Below are 26,296 nucleotides of genomic sequence, written 5' to 3'. Positions count from 1 at the left end.
ACAGTAAAAGTAAGTAAATGTAAAGTCAGCATGCCCCCAGTTTTGAAGAGAACAATGTAACAGCTTCATTTTCCTATTGGAAATCACTGTCTGACATTAGGGTAAAGCAGGGGAAATACTCTTAATATAGCATACACTTAAACTGATAATGTATTTTTAGGTGTCTGAAATGTGTTTTACTGCTGCCCCCATCCACAGCAGTACTTTGCTTGGCTTCCATGTCAGGATCCAACCTGCTTTTCCAAACTGGGAGCCTGCAGACTGGCATTTATTGTATAAAATATGCTGTCGATGGGTAAGTACCCCAGACAGCCCCACTCCAAAAAATCTGGTCTTTCCCTTCAAGAACAGAAAAATGCAAATTAAGCTGCTGTATGTCACGAAATAAAAAAAAAAAACTATAATCTCTGTCCATGCACCATGATGTATTTCCCATCATCATTCTTACACCATTTGGTTTATTATTATTATTTGGTTTATTTATTAAATAGCCAGCGTAGCACCATGATTAAGCTATAAATTGCACTGTATTTGTGTTTTTGTTACTTCTGAGGCAATGGGGAAATATTTAGGCTAAAAATGCAAACGTGCATATCAGACTGCCACCAACTGGCTGACCAGTATTATTTTTGTTTGAATTGTGACAGACATTTGCTCACAGTGCTGGCAGAAAACTTTGTCTGTTCTATGTCTTCTGGATTTCTGAGATCCAAATGGTCGTGTAAATAAATTAGAAAGGAAATCAAGTGTTCATCCGCAGCCAGCCTCCACTGAGAGTAAACAGCTGACAGGAAACGCAACCACTTTCACCGGAAAGGAGGAGCTGCTTTTATTGTCGCCTGAGAGCTGCTGTAATGGCGGTGTCTCGTCGCTCTTCGCAGCAGCAACAACAGCAGAATACATTACAGTCTCCGCCAAGAAACAGCTCTCTGTCGGGCGCTCCTCCGGCCTCTCCGCCGATGGCTCTGCTGACCTCGGCTGTCGGACCCCCGGAGAATGAGAGGGAATGCAGCGGAGGGATCGAGATGGCTCTGGCCTCCCCAGACCTGACCGCCCCGGTCCTAGCGAGCAGCGCAAGCTTCACCACGACAACCTCTGGCGGCGGCAGCAGCAGCGTATCAAGCCCAGGCTCCGGAGCTGCCAGTCCCACTGACGGTAGCAGCGGCATCGGCGGGGCGTTCAGGGAGTTGTTCGAGGCCTGTCGTAACGGAGACGTATCTAGAGTAAAGAGACTTGTCGACTCGGTGAATGTAAACGCGAAGGACATGGCTGGTCGAAAATCAACTCCCCTTCACTTCGCTGCGGGTAACGATGAGCTAAGCTAACGCTACAGCAGCGTTATGTTGTTAAACATTAGCTATCATACTGAGACGGCTAGCTTGCTAATGTTGTATTTTGGTCGACGTGTTCACTTTAAACGTTATTTTTGGTGGTTTGCACTCCTGATAAGGTCAAAAGAAAATCCATCTGGTATGAATAAACACCGTAGTGTTGCTAACTAGCTAATGTGACGCTGTGTTTAGTTTGATAAACAATCCGTAAACATCTGACGAATTTAGCTACACCTTCACAACATAGAGCAAGACAACACAAAACGCCCTCTAATTTAGCTACTGTCACTTTTAAGGAAATGTTATTTGATCTTAAATTGCAACACATTGCGAGTTTACGTTACATATGTGCAGTTATCTTTACTGTAGCACAAGTTCTCAACAAAATGAATGTAGTGCCTGCTGTCATGTGAATCGTGGCTGGCAGGCATCTACACTGATGTTTCAGTGCGTCACCAAAGATAATATCCTATAACTTAATAGTAGAAATTAAGTCTTGTAGGATCTGAATCCTACAGTTATGAGTATTTTTGAACAGTTATAGATGGTATTGGCAAGCTAGTTAGTCCACCACTTCTAACCCAATATTGAGGAAAAGCTAAATTGAAATGCATTTTAATCCTCTTTCAGGTTTTGGCAGAAAAGATGTGGTGGAGCACCTTTTGCAGACAGGGGCCAATGTTCACGCCAGGGATGATGGAGGACTAATCCCCCTGCACAATGCCTGCTCTTTCGGCCATGCAGAAGTTGTCAGCCTCCTCTTGTGTCAGGGCGCAGACCCCAACGCCAGAGATAACTGGAACTACACACCGTTACACGAGGCTGCCATCAAGGGGAAGATAGATGTTTGCATTGGTAAGGATGACTGTAGATTATGTTAAAGCACAGGCACACCTGTGATGTTTCTGAAGACCGTTCTAGTCTTATGTGTCATTAGATGTAATTTTGCCTTGAAAAGTTTGACGGGACTGTGTTGTGTTGAAGTTGTGTCAACCTCTTTGCTGTAACCAACTTAGCTGTATTAAAACATGATGAGTGTACTGGGTGAGGCAACATGGAATGTTTCAGGGAGAAAATTAAAGTCTTGTCTTTGTCTGTTCCTCGCCCACTCAGTGTTACTCCAACATGGAGCTGATCCAAACATCCGCAACACTGATGGAAAATCTGCTTTGGATCTTGCTGACCCTTCAGCCAAGGCTGTTCTCACTGGTCAGTGCCTCTCATCTGCTTATCTCTTACATTTGCATTGTATTTAACCCTCGCTTTTACAGCAAGTGACATATGAATACAGGACTAAATAAAGCTGCTCAAATGTGACCATTAGTCAAAATGTGAAGTTAGATAGACTGCATTCCCACAAGAGAAGATACACATGATACTGTCCCTTGTAAAGTTCAGAAGGGTACTTTGTCAACAGCCTTAAGTGTGTCTTCTCTTTACTTATACCCCAACTATTCCACCTGAACTAAGAGTACAAACTGGTAAACTTAATTCTGGTAGTTCTGGTAATAGCTTACATACCACAAATAGTTACACCACAGGCTAAACTTTAAGGGAAGTGTTTTGCATGCCTACTGCTAATCTGTATGATTATTTTTATTAAGGTGAATACAAGAAGGATGAACTTCTGGAAGCAGCAAGGTGAGTATCCATCTGACTGGTCAGTATAGAACATATTTCTTGTTGTCCAAACAGCTATGTAGTTTTCTGTTCATCAGAGTATACATCTGCAATGTACACGTGATCTACAACTTTTAATCTGACCAGCTCAAGAAGTAGTTTGTAGTCTTACCATCTGTTAAAGTCTGCAGAATTACCTTTGATTATTGAATCTTCATTAAAAGCACAGTGAATACTGATGTTCATGGGAAATATTTAATGACACAAGTCTTTCCAACCATGTAATTACAGGAGTGGAAATGAAGAAAAGCTGATGGCATTGCTGACTCCATTAAATGTTAACTGCCATGCCAGTGATGGCCGCAAGGTAAATGAGCCACTAGTACCACACCATACAACATGTTGTGCAAACATTTTACCATATTTTCAAAATTCTTGGCAAAAAATAACAGTGAGATTTCTGAGTTTATGATGTATGAGGAAAAGTATTAACCATTTTATTATGGCAGGGTTATTGTGTGTGGTGCAGACGCAAAGAGGATTTATGTGATTAGGTGTTAATGGGGACCACCTTGCCTCGGACAATCGTCTGTGTAATTATGCATGTGTGATTCTCCTCAGACCATCCTTGGAGTCCATTGGCTCCTGTTATAATATCTTGACTTTCATTTTACCAACTTCATTAATCCGCTAGGTTCAGCTTTTAAGTTTTCAGTTCAGGTTTTGTGATTGTGTGTGTGTGTGTGTGTGTGGTCACCCATCAGGTGTTTTTTCACCATGAAAACCAACAACAGTCCGATCGACTTAGTCAGGCTAGTTGAGTCTACATTCATTTTCTGGAATTTAAGTACACAACCCATTCCTTTTCTTTACAGTTTAGTGTTTTTGTTAATCATTTTTCAACATGTTTGGTTCAGGTGTCTCGACAGCATCATTGTCTCTTCTTCCCCATAATCATTTTTCCATGCCAGATGCTGGAGCAAGGCTAGTTGTGATCTTGAAGTCTATGTAGGTTTATTTCTGTGTAATATCTAGTGTCTCCTCTGAACTCAGTCCATGTTATTAGAACTTGTTGATAATCTAAGCAGTGTTTAAATCATGAAACTGTATTTTAGGCCTTAATTTTATGGCGTTTTTATTGATATTTTTCCTCTTTGTGGGGGAGGACTGCACTTGCCCGTATTTTCTCAAGTCAGTATTTAGCATTGCTAATTGCATTTTATTCCCCCATCATGTCAGGCACTAATGTACATACTTCCACTGTCTTTGTCCATCATGTATATTTGTTTTTTTAAGAAATAATTGAAGTATTCCTGTCATATCTGGCAGAATAGTTATCTGACTTATGTAAATAACTCACAGAAAGCATTATCAGCAACACCAATATGCCTTAAAAATCCATGTGACTAACGGTATATCAGCACTTGCCTATTGCGTTTATTCCTAACGTCATTTTCTTCCACAGCAGTTAAAGTATTACTCCTTCCCTGCCTCTTTCATAGTAGCATTTAGAGTTTGCATGATCCGAGCCAGTACGCCAGTGTAGATTTGGTCTGAGATTTAACCAGCAGGCACCATTCACCAATCCTTGCCTTTTCACAAAGACACAGAGAAAACCAAGGAGGAGAAGTCACACTTTCCCTTCAGCCACTTACTCCCTGGCCTAAGTGTCACATTTAATCTCAAACCATGTTTGACGCATCAAACGGTGATTAATAACCAGGGCTTGTGTTTCATTGACTTGAGAAGGAAGAGAAGAATTGCTGTGAAAAAAAGATACTGTCATTTTGTAATTTTTGTTTCGTTTTGTTTTCCGTGTGACTCTGGCAACATTTGTCGATCAGTCAACATCCCAAAAAATGCTGGTAAGTTGACCTTGATAACGGCCACTTGATTGATGCACTGTTGTGATTTCTTTATTTTATTTTATTTCTTTTTAATCCATTGTTTTATTTGACCAATAAGCTGGCTGTCACTTGTTAATTGCACATCATGGACCTGGGTGTACGGGTCACTCATGTATCCTTACCCTGATGCTCCTCTGTGTGTGTGTGCGCGTGTGTTTGTGTGTGTAAGTGGCATGTGATTGAGGGAGTGAGCGAGTTGGGTTGGTGCCATGGTGACGACTCATCTTTTTTGGATTTGGAGAGGAGTTCACAATGTCCGCTGCCTGCTTTCTTCAGCGTCTGTCCTGTCCTTGCACACTCACCCACACTTCTCCAACTTTCAATCACTTGCTCTTCAGTCAGTATCTGATTTGGCTTTTATTTTACTCATATTGATTTATTTTCGATGATTACTCATGCATGCCTGAAGGCCTGCCCTGTGCATTTTGTTAAGCGAATCCCAAATATGTGTCTGTGAAATTTGTGTCTACATCACGTTCCCTGTGGGAACAGTTGGTATGCAGTAATGAATGGACTACATTGCTCGCCTGTCATTTAAGTGCTATGCTACCCTCCATGGTAATGACTTTGGATTGCTTTTGATTGCTCGTGTCATCCCACTCTGAACGATGCCTCAATGATTTAACTCTCGTCCATCTGATTTTAATCACTGTGGCTTGAGATCTAACTGTTGGCTTTTTAGGATTTATATTAGTATCACTGCATGGAAATTGAAATGAATGATACATCCCCCCTTTTTGATTGTAAGCTTGACCTGAGCTAGACTTTTGAGTAGAAAATAAATGCCACTGAAGTTGAATTTGCAGCTTTGCTTAGACTAACAGTTATTTTCCCTTGGCTGAAAAAGGCCATTTGATTTGATCCTCTAATAGCTTGCAGAGGTGCTTTTTCAAACACTCAGCCTGCTTATTGTAGCTTCCTTGCATCCTATTACGGTTGGGGTTTGATAGCATTTTATCAAATCTGAATCCATTGTATTTGCCACAAGTTTAGCCTTTTAAGTAAAGACACTTCAAAATAATTGAATATTTAGTAAACAAAACTCAATGATAAGCAATTAGAGAAGTAGCATTTTGCCACATTGTGTTTCTATTTGGCTAAATGACTACCTGAATGCCCTATATTCTAACAGAAAAGAGAGGACTTAACAAATCAAGGAACAAACTATCATCACCCAGCCGTAATTCCTGCGCAACCAATATGAATTTAATAGTCTAACAGTTGTACTAGCCATTTTTTCTTGCCATCTAACCTCATAAAACTTAATTTTAACCCCCCAGACTAAAGAAGAATATTTTTTATTTTGCTGGCATTGTCAAATTGCAGTGGAGGTAGATGAGTATTAAGGTTGAAGTTGCTTTTTGTCACTCACTCAGGTCAGACACAGTATCAACGGCAAATGAATTTTTGTCGCTGGATTTGCCCACAAATTCCATTGACCTTGCATCATCATATCCACCATTCATCTGCAACTCACCGAGCATAGCCTGCCGTAGCACAATGCTTCTGGCCCTAATCAGCCGCTTGCTCCTGTGGCCATCGAAGGCAGCACACACTGAACCAGTCAGTGATCTGCATGTGCTAACAAGTCATCTTCTCTTACAGTCGACGCCCCTCCACCTGGCTGCCGGTTACAACCGGGTCCGCATCGTCCAGCTCCTTCTCCAGCATGGAGCTGATGTGCACGCCAAGGACAAAGGGTGAGACACTTTCAGAAGAAACACACCAACACTTTGTCTGTTTTCCATTTCTAATTCATGACACTAAACTGAGTGTCTTTTCCCTGCAGTGGCTTGGTTCCCCTTCACAACGCCTGCTCCTACGGCCACTTTGAGGTCACTGAGCTTCTGCTTAAAGTAAGATCCACAGAAGGTTTCGGGTTCAAAGTTGCCTGTGTTGAGACATCATTGAACATGTGACAGCATATATGTGCACACATAAACAGTCTAATTGTAAGAGTTAACGCTTGGATGATGAGATCCCAGTGCTTAGCTGTGAGTGTATGTTATTGGAAATCCTGTCCTGTCAGTTTGCTGGCATGTGTTACTAGTAAAGACTAGTAAAGAAAGAATAAGGAGCTAGGGATTACGATTCACTTAAATCACATTTTTAGATGTGTTTTTATTATGTGTGGTACTGAAATCTGGGAAGCAAACCCTCTGCACACACTCTGTGCCCTGACGTGCTGTTCCCTCTACAGCACGGAGCCTGTGTGAACGCCATGGACTTGTGGCAATTCACTCCTCTCCACGAGGCAGCGTCCAAGAACCGAGTGGAGGTCTGTTCTTTACTGCTGAGCCACGGAGCCGACCCCACCCTGCTGAACTGTCACAGCAAGAGCGCTGTGGACATGGCCCCCACTCCAGAGCTTAAAGAAAGACTCACCTGTAAGTTATTTGTCATTCACATAGCAGACATGTATAAACACAATGATGATAGTCTTTTACTCACACAATATATATTATAGGTTTGGTGCTTAAGCTGTTGGTAGTCAAGAAATTTTATTTTACATTTACTACCCCTTCTTCCATGCATAGATGAGTTCAAAGGTCACTCGCTGCTGCAGGCAGCCCGGGAGGCAGACATGGCCAAAGTGAAGAAGACACTTGCTCTGGAGATCATCAGCTTCAAACATCCTCAGACCAACGAGACAGCTCTGGTCAGAATCAAGTCTTACTACTCATAGTTGAGGCTCGGGGTCACTTTTACATTTGGGTGCAGTAGGGAAATTACAATCTCTGCTTAAACACTTCAGATGGAGCTCATTCTGATCTTGAATCTAAATAAACTTCACCTGATGAATTAAAAGTTATCTTACCAGCAATGATCTGTATGATTAATGATGTACAACGAGTTAGTTGTATTTGATTTGCTGTTGGTTTAGATCAAAACATTTGTCCTATGCTGGCAGGTCAATATTCCAATGCACTAATCTTGTATTGTGTATTTTAGCACTGTGCTGTGGCTTCTCCCCATCCCAAGAGGAAGCAGGTGACTGAGTTGTTGCTGCGTAAAGGTGCCAACATCAACGAGAAGAACAAAGAGTAAGTCCACAATGTTCAATTTCTATATGTTATGTTTATTTAGAACTGAAAAACTAGGGATGCCCACTAGCTCACCTGGTAAAGTGGTCGCCCTACGTACAAAGGCGTAGTCCGTTCTGCAGCTGCATGTCATCCTCTTTCCCCATTTCACACTAGACTTGCCTGTCTAATAAACAAACAACCAAATAAATAAACTAAAATTAATTAGAAACTTTACAGTCAGGCTTGTGTAACTTGTGTTTGTAGGTGAGAAGATGATGTCTCCCACATAGAAAAAACTGGTTAACTGCACGTTGAACACACATTTAAGTCCTCAGAAGAAAAGAAATAGTGGCAGAAAAGGTTTTAACTTCCTGTCCATTGTGTCTTTCAGCTTCATGACACCGTTGCACGTTGCTGCTGAGAGAGCTCACAACGATATCCTAGAAGTGCTGCAGAAACATGGAGCCAAGGTCTGTCTGTTTTGTTTTTACATTTCTCTTCTGTTCCATCAATATAAAATGATATTAAAGTCATCTGGGAGGATTAAAAGTATGTGCTGCTGAAACTTCACCGTCTCTAACTCCAGGTTAACGCTGTGGACACATTAGGTCAGACGGCTCTTCACAGAGCTGCGCTGGCTGGTCACATTCAGACCTGCAAGCTGCTGCTGAGTTACGGGGCCGACCCCTCCATCGTGTCCCTGCAGGGTTTCACCGCTGCCCAGATGGGTAACGAGGCCGTGCAACAGATTCTTAATGGTAATTGCACTCACCATGCTTGTGAATGTTTAACTTTTTTTAAATTTCAAGAATGAAAATGCACTTAAACAATATTTCATATCCTCGCCCAAGCTAAGGCAGATTTTTTAGTCTGAAGTAAACATATCTCTTGAGTGAATTTCAGTGCTCGGATTAATTAATTTGTTGCAAGGCTCTTTAATAAATCTGTCTTCAGATTTACCAGTTTTAAATAGTTGTGAAGTGATTTCATATAATTTATTATTATTATTTTTTTTTTATTCCAGAAAATGTTCCCACACGTAATTCTGACGTAGACTACAGATTTCTGGAGGCAGCCAAAGCAGGGGATCTGGATACAGTGCAAGTAAGTTCACTGTTTGTCCTGTAGTGTTTGTACTAGGTTTTAGAAGTGGTACCTCGTTTGTCTTGTTTGTTTGTTTGTTTGTTTGTTTGTTTGTTTAATTGGAGACTATTTTCAGTTGGAAATTTGGTAGCAGCAAACATTGCTACACAGAGATGCATTGTTATAATAAAATCATTGTATACTGGGGCTGTTTTTTGTTATCTTGAAGAATTTGCAACACAGACATTTCACACACTCATAAAAGCAGCAATGGTTTACAAATAACAGTGAAGGCACCATTTTAATTGTCTTGTAAACCTGTTATTATGCCACTCAGTTGAGTTGCTAATTATCATACTGTCTCTTTGTTTGGCAGCAACTTTGCACTCCCCAGAATGTAAACTGCCGAGACCTGGAGGGCCGCCACTCTACTCCTCTCCACTTTGCAGCTGGTTACAACCGAGTGGCTGTCGTTGAATACCTGTTACACCATGGAGCTGATGTCCATGCCAAAGACAAAGGGTGAGTTTTTAAACTTCGTCATCTTAACCATCTGTGGGTTATATAAAAATGGAATAAATTAATCAAGTATGTTCAGAGTTTTGGAACCTTTTTTTGCTTTCTGTGAAGTAAAGAACCATTTATATAGCACATTTTAAAATCAGAGTTTACAAAGTGCTTTGACAAACAAAATAAAGCAGAAGCAAGACTCCCCAAAGGCAATATAAAAGTAGAAAGCCAAACAGTGTATGAGAGTGACATAATCCAACATTTTAATTTGTTCATGTTTAAGAGCTTATTTTGCAGTAGACAGAAGTACAAAGATGGCATACATGCCTCTAACGTGAAGTTTTTCACTTGTGTTTCTCACTCCATCAGCGGTCTGGTTCCACTCCACAATGCATGCTCCTATGGTCACTATGAAGTGGCTGAGCTGCTGGTCAGACACGGAGCTTCAGTCAATGTAGCCGACCTGTGGAAATTCACCCCGCTTCACGAGGCTGCAGCTAAAGGCAAATATGAGATCTGCAAACTGCTGCTCAAAGTGAGGATCTGTCACGTGCATTACTTACATGGATTTGTGTCCTGTGTTAGTTATTATGTTGGTTGGTGATCATGAGGGGGAATATATCATTTCACCATGAAGCCACACAGTCTTATATACTAAACATCTATGTAAAATAATGTACAAAAAAAAAAAAAAAAAACTTGAACTCTTTTGTTCAGCATGGAGCGGACCCATCCAAGAAGAACCGTGATGGCAACATGCCGCTGGACATGGTGAAAGATGGAGACACAGACATCCAGGACCTGCTTAGGGGTGATGCAGCCCTACTGGACGCTGCCAAGAAGGGCTGCCTGGCCCGAGTCCAAAAACTCTGCTCCCCTGAGAACATCAACTGCAGAGACACACAGGGACGCAACTCCACACCACTCCACCTTGCAGGTATCAATACTAGCTGCTTTGACAGGGTTCTGGTACTAACACAATCCTGATGTGAAAGGTTTTTGAACTTTTATCTAGTTCCCTCTTGGAAAGTGTGGAAAGTTAAAAGCTTTCAACATCGTCACTGATGCTGTATGTGCTTTAGTTTTATCTAGCTATGTTTTTTTATTGCTGAGCTTTGGGTGTTCTAAAAAGAGGAGTTTAAATGCAGTACTTATGCAGAGTGTTAAAGAATAAAAGTACATTTACATGCTGTGATTCCTCATGCTTCTCCTCAGCTGGGTACAACAACCTTGAGGTGGCAGAATATCTGCTGGAGCATGGAGCTGATGTCAACGCCCAGGACAAAGGAGGCCTTATCCCTCTTCATAATGCTGCTTCTTATGGGGTCAGTCTCTACAACATATACACAAACCCATTACTTAATCAAATACAGTTCCTGTGGGATTTGATTTATACATTGAAACTTCCTAAAGCTACTAGAAACTAACTAACCAACAAAATTTATAAGGAAAACAGTTCATTGTCTGTTTTATTCAACTTCAGTTTCATCTTTTTTGTGGTTCAAAGTACAACACTGACTTAAACTCTTAAACTCCTCTCTTGCTCACAGCATGTGGACATTGCAGCTCTACTGATCAAGTACAATACGTGTGTGAATGCTACAGACAAATGGGCTTTCACACCCCTCCATGAGGCAGCCCAAAAGGGTCGTACACAGCTCTGTGCGCTGCTGCTGGCTCATGGAGCCGACCCCACAATGAAGAACCAGGAGGGCCAGACTGCCCTGGACCTGGCCACGGTAAAAGCTACTGTGAAATTATTTTTTAGGCCAATATAAGTGGTGGGCAGATGATGTATATTACAGCACATCATAACATCTTTTACTTAGTAGTTCTCTTGTTGTTGTTGTTGTTTGAGGTCATTGAGGGCCCCAAACTGTTCACTTTAGTGGAATAATAGAAAAGAGAATGTAGAATAAATTAACTTAAATCGGGCTCCTTTCAAGCTAGTTTTTCTTGGCCATCCTTGCAGGCTGATGATATCAGGGCCCTGCTGATGGACGCCATGCCACCAGACGCCCTACCTAGCTGCTTTAAGCCCCAGGCCACAGTGGTCAGCGCCTCAGTCATTTCCCCTGCCTCCACACCATCCTGTCTGTCGGCCGCCAGCAGCATAGACAATTTGGCCGGACCGCTCACTGAGCTGGCTGCTGCCGCTGCCTCTGGGTCCTCGGGAGTGGCAGATGGAGCCACAGGCACTGACCGCAAGGAAGGGGAGAGTAAGTTTATTTTATTATATTGAATACTGATCTAAAGGTGTAAACTTTGTTTTTGTTTTGTTTTTATAAGGAAAATGTGAGTGTGTGACATTGGTGAATTATTTTTCATGTAACTCTCAACACCCTGTTTTCCATAGTGACCATGCTGGACATGAATATAAGTCAATTTATGAAGAGCCTGGGCCTGGAGCACCTGAGGGACATCTTCGAGAGGGAGCAGGTCAGCTATCTCAAAAACACTCAATACACTCATGCGGTAGTTGTGTTTGATATCTGTCAATCAGTCGATCCTAATCCGATCATAGAATAGCTCTGTACAACTCTGCCGTCTGGTTGTTTGTTAAAGTAGCTGGTAGTTGGAGCAAACAGACCAACAGCACAATACTGAGTTGATTTTAGTGATTGGTATAAACCTCTCGACTTGCCATATTATTTCCTTCTTCCAGATCACTCTGGATGTGCTGGCTGACATGGGTCACGAGGAGCTGAAGGAGATTGGAATTAATGCCTATGGCCACCGACACAAGCTTATCAAGGGTGTTGAGAGGCTGCTGGGCGGCCAGCAGGGTAAGGAGGCATCCAATGTTTCTCTCTTAAGAATCACAGAGGAATGATAACATGCTGTGCTGTCTGCAACAGTCAGTTATTTAACTCTAAAATGAAACATTTTTAAACCCAAAAGCAAAGTCAGGAAAAAGGTGGCACTCCACAGGGAAAACCTATGTTCTTGTGATGCCGTACAAGTGAAAACTTGAGAGTCAATGATTAACTGTATTGTGGTTTTTCAGGTGGCAACCCCTACCTGACATTCCATTGTGCCAGCCAGGGCACCATCCTGATAGACCTGGCACCAGATGACAAGGAATACCAGTCAGTGGAGGAAGAGGTGAGTCCAGTCTGTTGTCTTTAGTTAGGGTATGTTTTAACTTCTGTGATCAGTATTTTTCTGGCAATCGTCAGAATTATGGATTTTAAACAGGTTCTGAATAACTATGCAAATGCTTTTTTGCTATGACTGTCTACAGCAGTTTGCGTAGAACTCCTACATAAAGGCACTTTAAATAATTGCATTGTAGCAAAATGTGTAGATCCAATGTGGGTGCTTAGTGCAGCTGCTGCACATGGCTGGTAAAAACCCTCAATTAATAAACTGAGAAGCAACAGCAAAAATATGCTCATGGAAAGCAATAGTTTATTAACAGTTTATAATAATATATGTTTTGTTGTGTGTCTCTCAGTTGCAGAGCACCATCAGAGAGCACAGAGATGGAGGCAACGCTGGTGGTGTGTTCAGCAGATATAACATCATCAAGGTCTGAACCAGGAATCTCTCTGCACTGTCTGTTTGATAACCCACACAACACTGAACAGCTTTCATAGGAACTGTTTCTTTAGTATTAATGAAAATTGATAACAGTGATCTGACCTGATGGATGTGAGTACGCATTTGTCTCTTATGGTAAAGCAGACTTGACATCTTGTGTGATATGTGTCATGTTTTGCCCCACAGATTCAGAAGGTGGTAAATAAGAAGCTGAGAGAACGTTACACCCACAGACAGAAGGAAATCGCAGATGAGAATCACAACCATCACAATGAGCGGATGTTGTTTCACGGTAACCACACCCACTGTCACACCATCTGTTTGCTTTGTTTCAGCATTGGGCGTTGTTTGTCTATTTTGAGTTGTTATTTAAAGATTCTACAAGCTTTAGTTTCTTACTCTGACAGGCATGTACTTGTAATCATGTAAAACACTACATGGCAGTTACTATATATAATATTCTGCCACTGTCGTCACGTCTTCCTTCAGGTTCCCCATTCATCAACGCCATCATTCACAAAGGCTTCGATGAGCGCCACGCTTACATAGGAGGGATGTTTGGAGCAGGTATCTACTTTGCCGAGAACTCGTCAAAGAGCAATCAGTATGTCTACGGCATCGGTGGAGGCACAGGCTGCCCGACGCACAAAGACCGATCCTGCTACCTGTGCCACAGGTAACTGTGACTTGACATCAAACATGACTATCAAAGTTTAACTGCAGTTTCAAACCCAAACACTAAAAGATGCTCAGGTTGTAAAACTACTTTGTACAAGGGATGCAAGAATTGCAAAAATCTGGGCTGGTAACCTATGTTCAAAATAACAATTTGGCCTGTAGCTGATACTGGTGGGGTTTTGTTTTGTTTTGTTTTGTTTTTATTTCTCCTCCTGTGCCAGGGAAACAAAGAAATCTTCATTAATTAAAAAAAAAAAAAAAAAAAACAAGTGAACTGTTTTAAAGTAAAACCTCCATTGTACTTCTTTGAATCTTTGAATGAGCATACACTCAATCATATACAATTATGAAACAACCTTTAAAATAACCTTCTTTCACATGGAAAACTTTTTTAAATGACTGCCTCAAAAGCCTTTTTACTAAATGTAATATATGGTAATCCCCTCTCTAATATCTATTTTATATTGCTGTGAAGATGACAACAAATTTCTCCTTCAAACAACTGTATCTGCTCAAGTTTCTCACCCAAAAAAAAACCTTTTTACATGATTTCATTTAAACACCACATGAGAGCATTACAGTTTACCGACCCATGACTCATTTTACTGAAGAGAGCTTGAACGCATCATATCGTAACTTAATGCAACCTCCGCCAGCAGTTAGTTCGGGGCGCCAGCTGCTTTGAGCTAACGTCAACTAGCTCTCTTCCTGCTGATTTTAACACCAATTTGTTGTTCACAATGTAACATCATCAGAGAAACATTAGGGCGCGTTCTCTGATGCATTGATAGAGAGTTTAGGGCAGCCTTGAGCCCTGCTTTTTAGTCTGAGCAAAATCGATGTAATACAACAGAAAAACATTGGCCTCTGCCACTATATTTGTCAATAGCAGTTACCACTGTTCAGCTGATAAACTGGTACATCTTTACTTTGTACCTGTTTTTTCTTAATCAAAGTAAAGGTGTCATATACAGTACTGTGGGACACTTGTGTCTGACCTGGTTCCTCTTCCCTGCCCTCTTAGGCAGATGCTGTTTTGCCGAGTGACCCTAGGGAAGTCCTTCCTACAGTTCAGTGCCATGAAGATGGCCCACGCCCCCCCAGGACACCACTCAGTGATCGGGCGACCCAGTGTTAACGGCCTGGCCTACGCTGAGTACGTCATCTACAGAGGAGAGCAGGTAAATGCAAAAACCAATGTGTGGAAAGTTTATTTCCCTAAATCCTGTTTAGGCTGAACACAAGAAAAAAATACATGAAACACTTTCTGTTTAATGTTGGCTGATGTCTTCCTATATTTTTCCTTCAGGCATACCCGGAGTACCTCATCACCTACCAGATCCTTAAACCGGAGAGCACAGCCCAGGCTGCTGCAGGAGCTGAACAGAAGTCATAGTTACTTTCACAACACACGCACTCACACACATGGACTCAATGCTCGTTATTTTCTCCTTTGTGTTGCAAATGCCTAAACACCTTTTATTTACCAAACACATTTCCAGTCTCCTGTCCAGTAGAACCCATGGTGACCAGTGCTTCATGAGCAGATATGCTGTATAATCCTCCACTTCCCATGGTGATGACACACTTTTTTTGCATTGGCTGCATGTTAATACAGAAGCATGTAAGGCCCAATAGCGTGCGTGGGTTAGTTCTTTCCCCCTCCCCTCCTCACCAATCAGGAGGATGCTTGTAGAGACTTTGAAGTATCAGCATTAACAGTTTGCCACTCTTTGTTGTCTCATGCCTTGTGACTGTGCAGAATCACCGACCCCTCACCTCTACACAAACAAATACACACACTGTCTCACTGTCAAAGCCTGAAACCTGTGGACTACTACTGCCCCACCGCATCCGGGCTCATCCTGTATAGAATGGCCTCTGGTAACTGTGATTTTAATGCTAACTTAGAACACTACCAAACAGGTAACAGTGTATTGTTGCTATGCTGTAATGCTGACTTTCTGAACTTTCACCCCAACATCACTACAAACACTGAACTGTAATGTTTTTAGTGGTTTTATTCAGGGCTGGACGTGCTCGATAGAGAAAGGGCTCTCTGTCAAATCACAAAAGTTGAGACTATTTTATTGTTGTTACAATATCAATCTGTATGAGAAGACGTGCTCAGTAACAAAGCTGAAATGCAGTGTAAGGCATCATAATTACACAATCGTATCTAAAAGCGTGGATGTTGTACATTAAAAGCATTATATATGACTGTGCTTCAAGACAGTAGAGTCAGTAAACATTGAAATGTGCTTGTGATGCCTTACAAGTTAACACCCAATAGCCAGTGAACTCAACAAAGCACCCTTTCTGTCACCATGGTCTTACTCACAGACATCCCACGCGTAAGGATTTGCACTTTTACATAGAAGCCTATTTAAGTTATTTTGAATTTAAATTGCAAATTTTCGGGAAAAAATATTTGTACAGGTTGTGTAAATGGTTGTGTATAACTGTTGCTGTTTAACAGTATGTTTGAGTTCAACTGTAAATGACATGGATTTTCCTTTCATGCCTTCTTGATTCTCCCAACTTTTTTTTTTTTAATAAATGTCCCATTAACAGCTCCTCATGTTTGTTCATTATACAATTGTCAAAATTCTGTGTGTATGACTATTTCTGTAAGAAGTTTTTTAGTTTCCCTTTTAACTGTACCCAAGAAGTTATCGCAGATGAAAATATTAAAGCTTCGTTGATGCAGTAGTAGCACAGTTGATGAATTTTGATGTAACCTGACGTCATATGGAACCAGACAAGTATTATTTGACCTTGGTAGTTATTTGAGCAAAAGTGTAATGGAAGAAATGTCAACAAATCCACTAATTTTCCTATACAAGTAAACTTCATGGCTATATATTGTATTAAGCCACAGCCAGGTGGTGCTGGTTTAACTGGTGCTGTAAGGGAAGTGCCAACATTTTGCAATACTGACTGGCTGTTGGATGCCAGAGATGGAAGTCAGAGAGAAGTTGCCCTTCTGATATTGAGGCTTGGACCTAACAGTACTTTAGATTACCAACTATGACATTTATGCCAATTCCATCCATAGGATGTAGTATAGGCATTAGTGCTACTTTAAACAGCTACGTTTAAACAGTTTTTACTACACAGTGAGTTACTCTTACCTTACTGATAATTTTCAGGTTTTCTGGGGTGATGGTTGTGCAAAAATAGTTAACTTTTACCTTAGAAATCCAGTTGGATGTTCCCTGATACTAAATTAACGTTTTTATTACTGAAGTTATTAAATTCTAGACACTGTCTCTAATTGTAATTTAGTATTTTTCTTAACTTACATGGCAATAAATATAATGATATACACGTTTTTGTAATTCGAAGATACTTTCAAGTTGCTGTATTTATAAAACAATCTCCACTTCCCTAAAAGACTACAACAACAAGGTCGCATGCATTAAACGTCATCATGCTCAGCTGACTGACTGCAGCTCGCGACAGGAGAGGAAATGCGTTTATTTTGCTGTGTTTTAGTCTTTCTACAGTGAATTGTGTCAAGTGACTGTTTCTCATTATTCACATACAATATGTAAGGCATGTTAAACTGACCTCGTTACTGACTTCACATCATTTTAACAGCCATTTACACTAGCACGGCATACTGAGTTGCCATGCTCAGTCGCAGACATGCATTGGAAAACTTTTTCTGTCTTTGCGTTACTTCTCAACATCACCGGGACTTCACCGACTTCATATGTCATCACAGTCGATGTTGGGAAACCAGTAGGATATCTTAAACACTTCTGGAGAAGCACTGGTTTCTGGTAGGTCAAATGAAAACTGTTTTTATTCACAATAAACGTCATGCTTAGATGTACAGGTGTACAGGAAGCAATGAAAGAGTTTGTTGAAATTGAGAAATAAATGTGAGTTTATTTTCATGCCGAATCTGCCAGAAGTCCTCTGCGATTAAAAATAGGTATTAAATAATGTCGCATCATGTAAGCACCTTTAGTAAAGCTAAGACATATTTAAAATATTAGTTTTTCAGGTGGACATTGGCATAGTTTTCTCAATAGGCAACTAATAAGATGTCTCAGTCCAAAGTCTGATTGGGCTACACTTTCCTATTTAGTCTATGAACAAACTGGTGTGTACTGGTACATCACAAGGTTTAAAAGGAGGCTCCTCTATGTGTTTAGTCCCCCGCTCCCTCACACTCAGGCCCACCAGTTTGACCTGAGCACTGACCAGCAGCTGAACCTGGCCTATGTGGGCTCAGTCCCCCATGGAGGGATCCAGCAGGTCAGGATTCACTGGATGTTGGAGCTGGTGACTGCACAGTGAGTGAACTACCAAGTGGAGACTTCTCCAGCCACTCTTGCATGCAAACATGTCACATAGTATTATTTTGGATATGTCTAGTCTGACAGTCATATATTATCAGTTACTGGTTTTGTGAGTGTTCATAATGATAAATGACTGTTGTTGGTGTTGTTGTAGAGATATTGGAGGACAACCCCATTACAACTTCACTAAACTGGACCAGCTGATAGAACTGTTGTGGATTAATGGACTCAGACCAGGTACTGTACCATGACTCCAGCTGGAAAATGTCACATCATGTTTGTGATGCATATTTAAAGTTCTTCTTTGCAAATAAATCACAATAATTTCCATGTTTTTGCCTGGTTGTCACATTGCTGATATTGGATGACTTGTTAATTGTTCAGTGGCTGCTCTTTAATTGTTTCTTAGATAATTGTAATATGGTTAAGTGAGTATTATTGAGACACTGTTGTCCCAAATGCTTTCATTAAGATTCCAAAGCAGAGCTATTTCAATAGCCTTTTCCAAGCTACATTTAAAGCACAAGGGTAAGAAAAGGTAAAAAGAAAAAAAACTACAAGTCAAGTTTGATTTTGCTGGCATCTCTTGCACTTGTGACATGAGGCTGTAATATATGAACTGTAATTGATTCCTGCACATCTGCTTTTCAGGTTTTGAACTGATGGGCAGTGTCTCTAACTACTTCACTGACTTTGAGGACAAATCACAAGTGGTCAAGTGGAGAAATCTGATTTATCTCCTCGCCAAGAGGTACATCGGTGAGTGCCATTGTTTTGTCAATCATAGTCAGTAAAACCTGAATCTGAAAAAGTGTTAAGCATTGTTAAAAGTGCTGAAATGAGTATTTAAAACCACACTTTTCCGGATTGTACAGCTGCTTTAGTGGGGCTTGCTCTGAAAAATTAAGGCAATATATATTGTGTTTTACAGTTAAATCACACACATTCTTGGAACATTTTAGCTTGTTTTTTACATAAGTAGTAGTACATAAGTTATTCCCATCAGTACCATTTAGGAAGTGTAATGTCCCCACAGAAGCATCCATAAAATGTATGTGTAAATGTTTCTAGTGTAATTCAACATAACCTATAACCACCTTTAAAGCTTAACCTCCACTTTACGATCCAGCTCGCTCATACATAATGTGATTTCTGCTGTGTTTTGTTTAATTACAGACAAATATGGCCTGGGTAGTGTCTCTCAGTGGAACTTTGAGACATGGAATGAACCAAACAACCATGACTTTGATAATGTCACCGTGTCAATCCAAGGTAAACTGTAATGCATCCTACATCATATTTTAATGTCATATTAGTTATTTTTAAAGTGGAAATTGTAGCCATTGGTACAAGGACATGCAAATTTGCTCCAATCAATTTTGTTCTCACTTTCCCTCATAGATATGATGTTACTTACTTACATAAATATGCTTGTCTTATTATAACTTATTCAAAATATGTGTCGTTTGATAAATGCTTATTTGAAACTTTGTACATCCACACTGACAATAAATAAAAATGTGTTGTCAAGTAATCGGTATTGCCTACCTGCATCATGCTATATATTTTCTACAATTTTTTCTTCAGGGTTTTTAAACTACTATGATGCCTGTTCGGAGGGTCTGCGTGCTGCCAGCAGTTACCTGAGGTTTGGGGGCCCAGGAGACTCCTGTCATTCCCCCCCACACTCACCATACTGCTGGGCCATGCTGCAGCACTGCTACAACGGCACCAACTACTTCACTGGAGAGACAGGGGTCAGGATCGATTACATCGCCCTGCACAAGAAGGTGGACTTTTCTCAACTCAAAGAATATCTCAAACAAATATAATATAAAATTGTCACATTCATTGTTTAGACACAGTTTAGTTGATATAGTCATTTCTGGGAACAAACTTAAGGATAGTGATGTTATTTAAATTTTGCCTGAGTTATGTCAAACTATAATTGTTAGCGGCTCCATTAGCTTTATTAACTATAAAACGGATGCAATTAGAATTACTTTAGTTGAAGCTTACTTTCTGTCTCTGTCCTTCAGGGAGGAGGCTACTCCTTACCCATCTTGCAGCAGGAGATCCAGACAGTGCAGGAGATCCAGGAGCGTTTCCCTCGGTTCCGCAGCCTCCCTGTTTACAACGATGAGGCTGACCCACTGGTGGGCTGGTCTAGGCCTCAGGAGTGGAGAGCTGATGTGACCTATGCTGCGATGGTGGTGAAGGTTAGGTGAAGAACAGCAACATGAAATAGAGAGGAAAAATTGTATTTGAACACTTGATGGTAAAGATCAGCATTTGTATTTAAAGGTCCAGTGTGTGTATGTGGATTTAGGGGAGAAGTTTCAGTTCTGCAATTTCACTGCCCGATGCCACTAAATCTTACATGCAGGTCTTTAAGCCTAGTATGAGTGTAGAGCAAATAATGTACTTATTCCTGAAGATGGTGACTCACACAATTGCATATTTACAATCATTATGAACCATCTGGAAGTCTTTTGTATTATTTATTTTCTGAATGAGTGACTGAGGTTTCTTATTACCTGAAATTAATTGCTGATTTTAGAGCAACATTTTCAAATGGCTGCTATGAACTATTAAAGGTGGAGTAAGCAATTTTGGAGGAAGCTTATTTGTAACTCAGCACCCGAACAAATACACCCTGCCAGGTTTACCATCCCCCTCACTCCCACTGCCTTTCTCTTATAGTTTGTTTCTCATTCACAGAACACCTAACCTAATACATGCTTGTCACTGTAGCCACTGGTTGGATGGGGAACTGCACACCAAACCCAGACAGGCTTAGCTCTGCCACTTACTTTACACCAATCCTCTGTCTGGCTCCTACAGGTAATAAACCAGCACCAGGATCTGCTGCTGGCAGACCCAAACAGCACCATCAACTACACCCTGCTCAGCAATGACAATGCCTTCCTCAGCTACCACCCCCACCCCTTCACCCAGCGCACACTGACTGCCCGCTTCCAGGTCAACAACACCCAGCCACCTCACGTCCAGCTGATCAGGAAGCCTGTCCTCACTGTCATGGGCCTGCTGGCTCTGCTAGGTGACAATCTCTTTACTCTAGAACAGGTGACCCTGTAGGCTTTTATCTGTTCCTCAGAGGAAATGCCTGATTGAGTTATGTGGATTTAAATAACGTGTGTTTTCTGAAGCAGACCCTTGCACAAGCAAAGCTCATGTCTGCAGGATGTTGCTGTCTCATCTGTCTGAATCCTATTTTAAATGCCCTGCTGCCTCTCCTGCATGTGATTGTACTTTAAGGAGAGACCCAGGTCTTGGCTCAGGTTCTGAGCTCAGCAGGAGCCAACAAGAGCACTATAGGAGTTCTCGCCAGCAGTCATAAGCCCACAATACCAGGCGGCTCAGACAGCTGGCAGGCAGCAGTGCTGCTCTACAACAGTGACGACAACAGCACCTCCATAAACACTGATGATGTCACCATCTCACTGAAGGGACTGTCTGCACAAAAGGGTGGGTTCAACACATTATTGTTGGGTGTACTATTATTCTAGATTAATAGGTAATGATATTTCAAGAATAATATGACCCGGGCCAACATTGGCTTAATTCAGTCCTGCCTGTTATCTGCTGTCTGCTATCCAGGTCTTGTGTATGTCACATATTACATTGACAACAATGTAACCAACCCGTACCAGCTGTGGCAGAGCATGGGCCGCCCTGACTACCCCTCAACAGAACAGTTCAGACGCCTCAGGACCGTGCAGGTAAACAACATTGTTTTAGTTTTTTTGCAATGTGATTTCTTTTTCAATAGTTGTCCATAGTAAATTCACAGTATGTGAAGAGAAGCTTTTTCCAAATCACTTCCATATAGCTATAACTTCTGTCTTCTGTCTTATAAATCTGTCTTTTTAGTTTACTATAAACGATTTTTAGGTTGTTGTTGTTGTTGTTGTTGTTGTTTGTTTTCATTCTAAATTAATCAGTCTGCTCAGAATTACTGTAATTGGTTTATTGTCAGTGGGGCTTAATTCAAAACCTGTAATTAAATTAAATCAGCCTAGACTGTGTTCTTTGTCAGATGAACCATAGTGTTCCTCCTCAAGGTCAGTTATGAAAAAGCCAACTTTCCCACTAAGTGACTATTGTGTGGTAAATAATGTTTGCAACCAATGTACAGTAATATTATGATGACAATATATCTGTTAAGTGTCGGTGTTGTTTGGTAGATGGCGTGCCTGATCTCTCAGATTTTCTAGTATGTAATATGAGACCGTGTACATGTTACTTGCACACTGTTGTGAGGCCAGGTGTATTCATGGATGAAAATCCTTTTCAGCACAGCTTTAATTAATATGTTGAATTCCATCTGCTGACATTAAGGCAGAGCTGATTTGTTCGATCAGTTTGGGCTTTTCATCTCCATAAAGTGCTGTAACCCACTGATGATGTGTCACTGTGTCAGGACCCTCATGTTGATGGACCCTGGGAAGTCCCTGCTGGGGACACTCTGACTCTGAAAGCTGAACTGTCCCTGCCCTCTGTCCTCCTCATACATGTTTGTGCCCGACCCAAAGCAGTGCCAGGCCAGGTCAGTACCAACACTGAACACACAACAGCAACATTAAGTCAAAGTATCTTTAATTGTTCTCCTTGTTTGCATGAACCTCACAGTCCACCTCTCTCATAAATGTTATTTATCTGTAACAGTTTAAGAGTAGACTCCTACTTTGTGCATTTATTCAAGTAAGGCAGATTTTCTCTAGGCACTGAAACTTTGCAAAGACAGAAAGGGGTTTATGATTTAAGTATGAAGACAGTGTGTCCTGAATGTAACTCAAAGCCTGTGCTGTGATGGAAGCTTCATAGATGTAAGTGGTACACAGCCAACAAATACTTTTATGGGACTGAGCTGCATAATTTTAAAGATATTATTATTATTAACTCTCAATATCTGACTTTTGGTTAGGTGAATGGATTACGCTTTATCAGGATCACCAAAGGCCAAGTTCTGATTGCCTGGTCAGACCACTGTATTGACTGCAAGTAGGTGCACGTTTTTTGTTTGTTTGTTTTTTGATTTGTCACAGCAAGAAAATACAAAAGAAGTGAAAGTGGGTTCAGATTTATTCACTTAAAAATGTCTTATCTAGAACTCCTATATATTAGGTGCAGCAGTTCAGTAGACTCTAAATAACTATGCTGAGATGAGGTGAATATTTAATATGCATAGACCACGAACAAGACAGCAGTCATTCATGCATTTAAACTTCTTTGCATTTGCAGATGCATTAAGACATTTGAAGTGGAGTTCTCCACAGAGCAAAAGGAATTCAGCAGAATCAATACTCAAGACACCATTTTTACTTCTCATGTTTATTCACCTGGTAAGAGGCAATGGCAGTGAGCATCAAAACTGAATATTATTCACCTTTTAAACCATATTTTAGCGTACTGAAATCCAGACATAGAAATAATACCATATACCATGTTGTGCTCTACAGTGGACCAGGAGGTTGGCGGTCTGTACAGAGTCCGAGCTGTGGACTACTGGGGAAGGCCCGGCCAGTTCTCGCTGCCAGAGAGGTACTCAGAGGAGATGTAGACCAAAGTCAAGTCTGGCACCATTTATATTATGTTTCTAAATAGTTTTGTACGATGTAAATACATTTTATAGACATCAGTATGTTGATTATATATGTTATACAGTATGGGTCGTTTCTGATATGCCCCAATCAAATTATAAGCATACATTTATTTTTCATACTCCTGCTGTAATACAGGCATCACATGTATTGACAGTGTATAGTAGTTGTTTCAGGTTCAAAGACTTTGAGAATGTTAGATAAAAGTGACTGAATACAGTAATCTGCAAACATTACAAGATCAAATACATTCACTTGTAAAGCAGCTGTAGATTTATTGGCTTATGGTGATAGATAAAGGGATTGAACACATCCTTTCTTGGTGGAAACATGTTTAACTAGTAATGCGTAATCATAAACGGTTAACAAGTCAATCAAAACAAACAACATGTCACTTGTTCTTTCAATACTGTCTAATTTTTCTACACTGTCTTCGGCACTCAGCCAAGATCCCACTGGTTTCTGCTGAAGACACAAGACAGGTCAATAATATGTAGTTTCAATTTAAAAAAAAAATTACCTAAAAAGCTGGGCACTGTGATTTGTCGGGGACTGTTTTCAGCAGTGGATTAATACACAGTTGGTTAATGAATGTTGGACAACAAAAAATTATATATCAGGATATATCAGGCTTTGGATACGCAGGCAACACTTGTTCTTTGGGTCAATTCATTGTCCATTTTGGTCTTTTTATTGGATTTGTTGACAATAAGAATATATTGAATATTACTGGATTTATCCTTGTAATGTATTTACACATGAATAGGTCATACATCCTTAAGGACAACTTGTTAAACGCAGTGTTAAAATAAGATTTTAGTATTAATGCTTGTTTTGCAGTTGCACATAATGTGTCATTGTTGAAGTCAAATACAAAATGTCACTGAGCAATGAGATTAATAATTAACTGATCACACTGTTATCAGAAACTGTTACAGCCAGACAAACAAATATAATGGATACTTGAGTCATTTTTTGTTATCTGTTTTTAATTTGTTTTTGTTTTTTTAACCAATGTCGCAGATCTTTATATTGTTGTGTTTATATGTTTGTGCTCTGGATAATTAAAAGTTGAATCAAAAAAAACAAGGACAGAGTTTCTTTACAAAATTTATTGTCACCATTACAGAATGATTACACAGTGCAGATGGTACCCATCAATGTGACAATACTGTGTGGTTGGGGATTTCATTACATTCACTCAACCGCTACTTTTCAGTGGTTTGGATTTGGAAATATAGTTTCACCTTGGAAGCATTATTAAATTTTTCATGGGGCGTTGAAGTGGATTTATCTGCAAATTCTCTCACTTGACACTGAACCATGGTCAATCATGAGCATAGCATGATTATTCTCATATTTGCGTCTTTGAGAAGATCTTTGGCTTCAGTTTAGACAGGACAATGATTATCAATCCAGGATAACAAAGGGCTTGACAAACTCCAGCTAATGAACAGTCTAGCAGGCTCCTGTTAAGAATACAGACAGAAGAGGAACATGTGTTAGATGAGTTTCAATGTAACACACAGTTTAAAATAATTAATGTATAAATACTACTCAACAAAGTGAGCTTTTTAGAAGCTTTAATGATTCAGAGCAGCACTTGGCAATTTGATAAGTGATTTATGTAGCTTAAACACGTTTCTGTGTTTCTGAACTTAAATCTTAAAGTCCTTTGGAAATAAATTGCTGTAAAGGGCTGTAGTCCAATGAATCCAAGTGTAGCATAGAGACTTCTTTTATCTCTTGATATTAAAAATGTGTCCTTTTAGGACATCAGTGTATCAACTAAACACTTTCAAAGCGAGTCAAGGTACAAGATCTCTGTTTCTCTGTTTGTCTGACTGTCAGTGCAGCTGAATGTGGCAGACTGAGTACTTACCAGACTGCAGCACAGGCTGGAACTCTCCGGCCATGCAGATTTCCTCCTGCTTTTGGCGGACGACTCTCTGGATGGCAGGGGGGAGGCCACGTGGGTTGCGGGAGAAGACCAGGGAGTATCCATCCTCGCAGCTTCCATCCTCCTTCAGGGTGCGGCAGGCATAGGTGATGGCATAGTTGTCATAGTCTGTGTCAATGACCCAGTAGTTGTCACCTGGAAGAGCAGAGAGCAAGAAGTAAATTTCAACTGTGTGAGAGAGAGAGAGAGAGAGAGAGAGAGAGAGAGAGAGAGAATCTGTGTGTACAGCTGAGGAAGCTTACCGCCACTCGACAGGTAGCTGGCCAGGCCCTGGTAGTTCATGAACATCTTGCCAGGGGTGCCGGGGTCAGGCACGGAGTACTGAGCAGCCATGTCAGCACAGACAACCCAAAACCTGGATGTCACATAGAGAAAGAAATGACACATTTGCAAGTAGGAACAGAAACTTTTTGTTTAAACATAAAATCATATTCAGACTGTGACTGAAAAATGACAAATACCCACCCAAAGAGAGTCACTCTGCCCCTGGAGGAAGCAATCATGGCACCATCATCTCCAACTGTGTACTCAGCAGAGATGTTGTCTTGCAGGAACAAACCCTCGGGGTCTTTCTTCTGCAGGGCATACCACTTTCCTTCATACTGTCAGGAAGAAAATCAGAAAGATGAATACAGAAATTCTTTTAATAGGCATTTCATCAGTAAAATATAGCTATACATATAAACCATACAGAGCCAAAT

General features: G+C 40.7%; 3 protein-coding genes across 6 annotated transcripts in view; 2 read left to right on the top strand and 1 right to left on the bottom strand.

The window, feature by feature from the left end:
• Positions 1 to 655: 655 nt before the first annotated feature.
• LOC125890997 (poly [ADP-ribose] polymerase tankyrase-1-like) lies at positions 656 to 16,320 on the top strand. 2 transcript variants are annotated; one of them, XM_049579965.1, is made up of 28 exons: positions 657 to 1,305; positions 1,962 to 2,186; positions 2,445 to 2,540; positions 2,936 to 2,972; positions 3,243 to 3,318; positions 4,796 to 4,816; positions 6,464 to 6,558; positions 6,648 to 6,714; positions 7,059 to 7,245; positions 7,396 to 7,517; positions 7,811 to 7,902; positions 8,276 to 8,354; positions 8,471 to 8,642; positions 8,909 to 8,988; positions 9,344 to 9,489; positions 9,847 to 10,012; positions 10,195 to 10,414; positions 10,693 to 10,802; positions 11,028 to 11,216; positions 11,450 to 11,696; positions 11,834 to 11,916; positions 12,143 to 12,263; positions 12,485 to 12,582; positions 12,935 to 13,009; positions 13,207 to 13,312; positions 13,510 to 13,696; positions 14,723 to 14,879; positions 15,008 to 16,319. In XM_049579965.1, the coding sequence occupies exons 1-28, from the start codon at positions 855 to 857 to the stop codon at positions 15,092 to 15,094; spliced, it is 3,792 nt and encodes a 1,263-aa protein (XP_049435922.1). In that variant the 5' UTR covers positions 657 to 854; the 3' UTR covers positions 15,095 to 16,319. The 2 variants fall into 2 exon arrangements, with proteins under 2 accessions (XP_049435923.1, XP_049435922.1); XM_049579966.1 differs by lacking the exon at positions 4,796 to 4,816 and having other exon boundaries at positions 656 to 1,305; positions 15,008 to 16,320.
• Positions 16,321 to 17,139: 819 nt separating this feature from the next.
• idua (alpha-L-iduronidase) lies at positions 17,140 to 24,703 on the top strand. Its single transcript, XM_049579969.1, has 14 exons — positions 17,140 to 17,486; positions 17,865 to 18,005; positions 18,166 to 18,248; positions 18,663 to 18,770; positions 19,188 to 19,283; positions 19,599 to 19,801; positions 20,051 to 20,230; positions 20,856 to 21,072; positions 21,291 to 21,500; positions 21,633 to 21,754; positions 22,456 to 22,581; positions 22,960 to 23,036; positions 23,277 to 23,377; positions 23,495 to 24,703. Exons 1-14 carry the CDS (start codon positions 17,350 to 17,352, stop codon positions 23,593 to 23,595), a joined length of 1,902 nt encoding a protein of 633 aa, XP_049435926.1. The 5' UTR covers positions 17,140 to 17,349; the 3' UTR covers positions 23,596 to 24,703.
• Positions 24,704 to 24,732: 29 nt separating this feature from the next.
• The window catches only part of LOC125891001 (purpurin-like), a 36,833-nt gene continuing 35,269 nt past the window's right edge, over positions 24,733 to 26,296 (bottom strand). For all 3 annotated transcript variants that reach the window (XM_049579972.1, XM_049579973.1, XM_049579971.1), the window contains 4 exons: positions 26,061 to 26,197; positions 25,838 to 25,950; positions 25,518 to 25,730; positions 24,733 to 25,104 (listed from right to left, as the gene is read on the bottom strand). In XM_049579972.1, the coding sequence (XP_049435929.1) occupies positions 25,094 to 25,104; positions 25,518 to 25,730; positions 25,838 to 25,950; positions 26,061 to 26,197 (474 nt within the window). In that variant the 3' untranslated portion in view covers positions 24,733 to 25,093. The remainder of the gene's footprint in view (positions 25,105 to 25,517; positions 25,731 to 25,837; positions 25,951 to 26,060; positions 26,198 to 26,296) is intronic.

Source organism: Epinephelus fuscoguttatus, linkage group LG6 (genome assembly GCF_011397635.1).
Source record: "Epinephelus fuscoguttatus linkage group LG6, E.fuscoguttatus.final_Chr_v1".
NCBI lineage: Eukaryota > Metazoa > Chordata > Actinopteri > Perciformes > Serranidae > Epinephelus > Epinephelus fuscoguttatus.
This window is presented reverse-complemented; position numbering and strand designations above follow the sequence as displayed.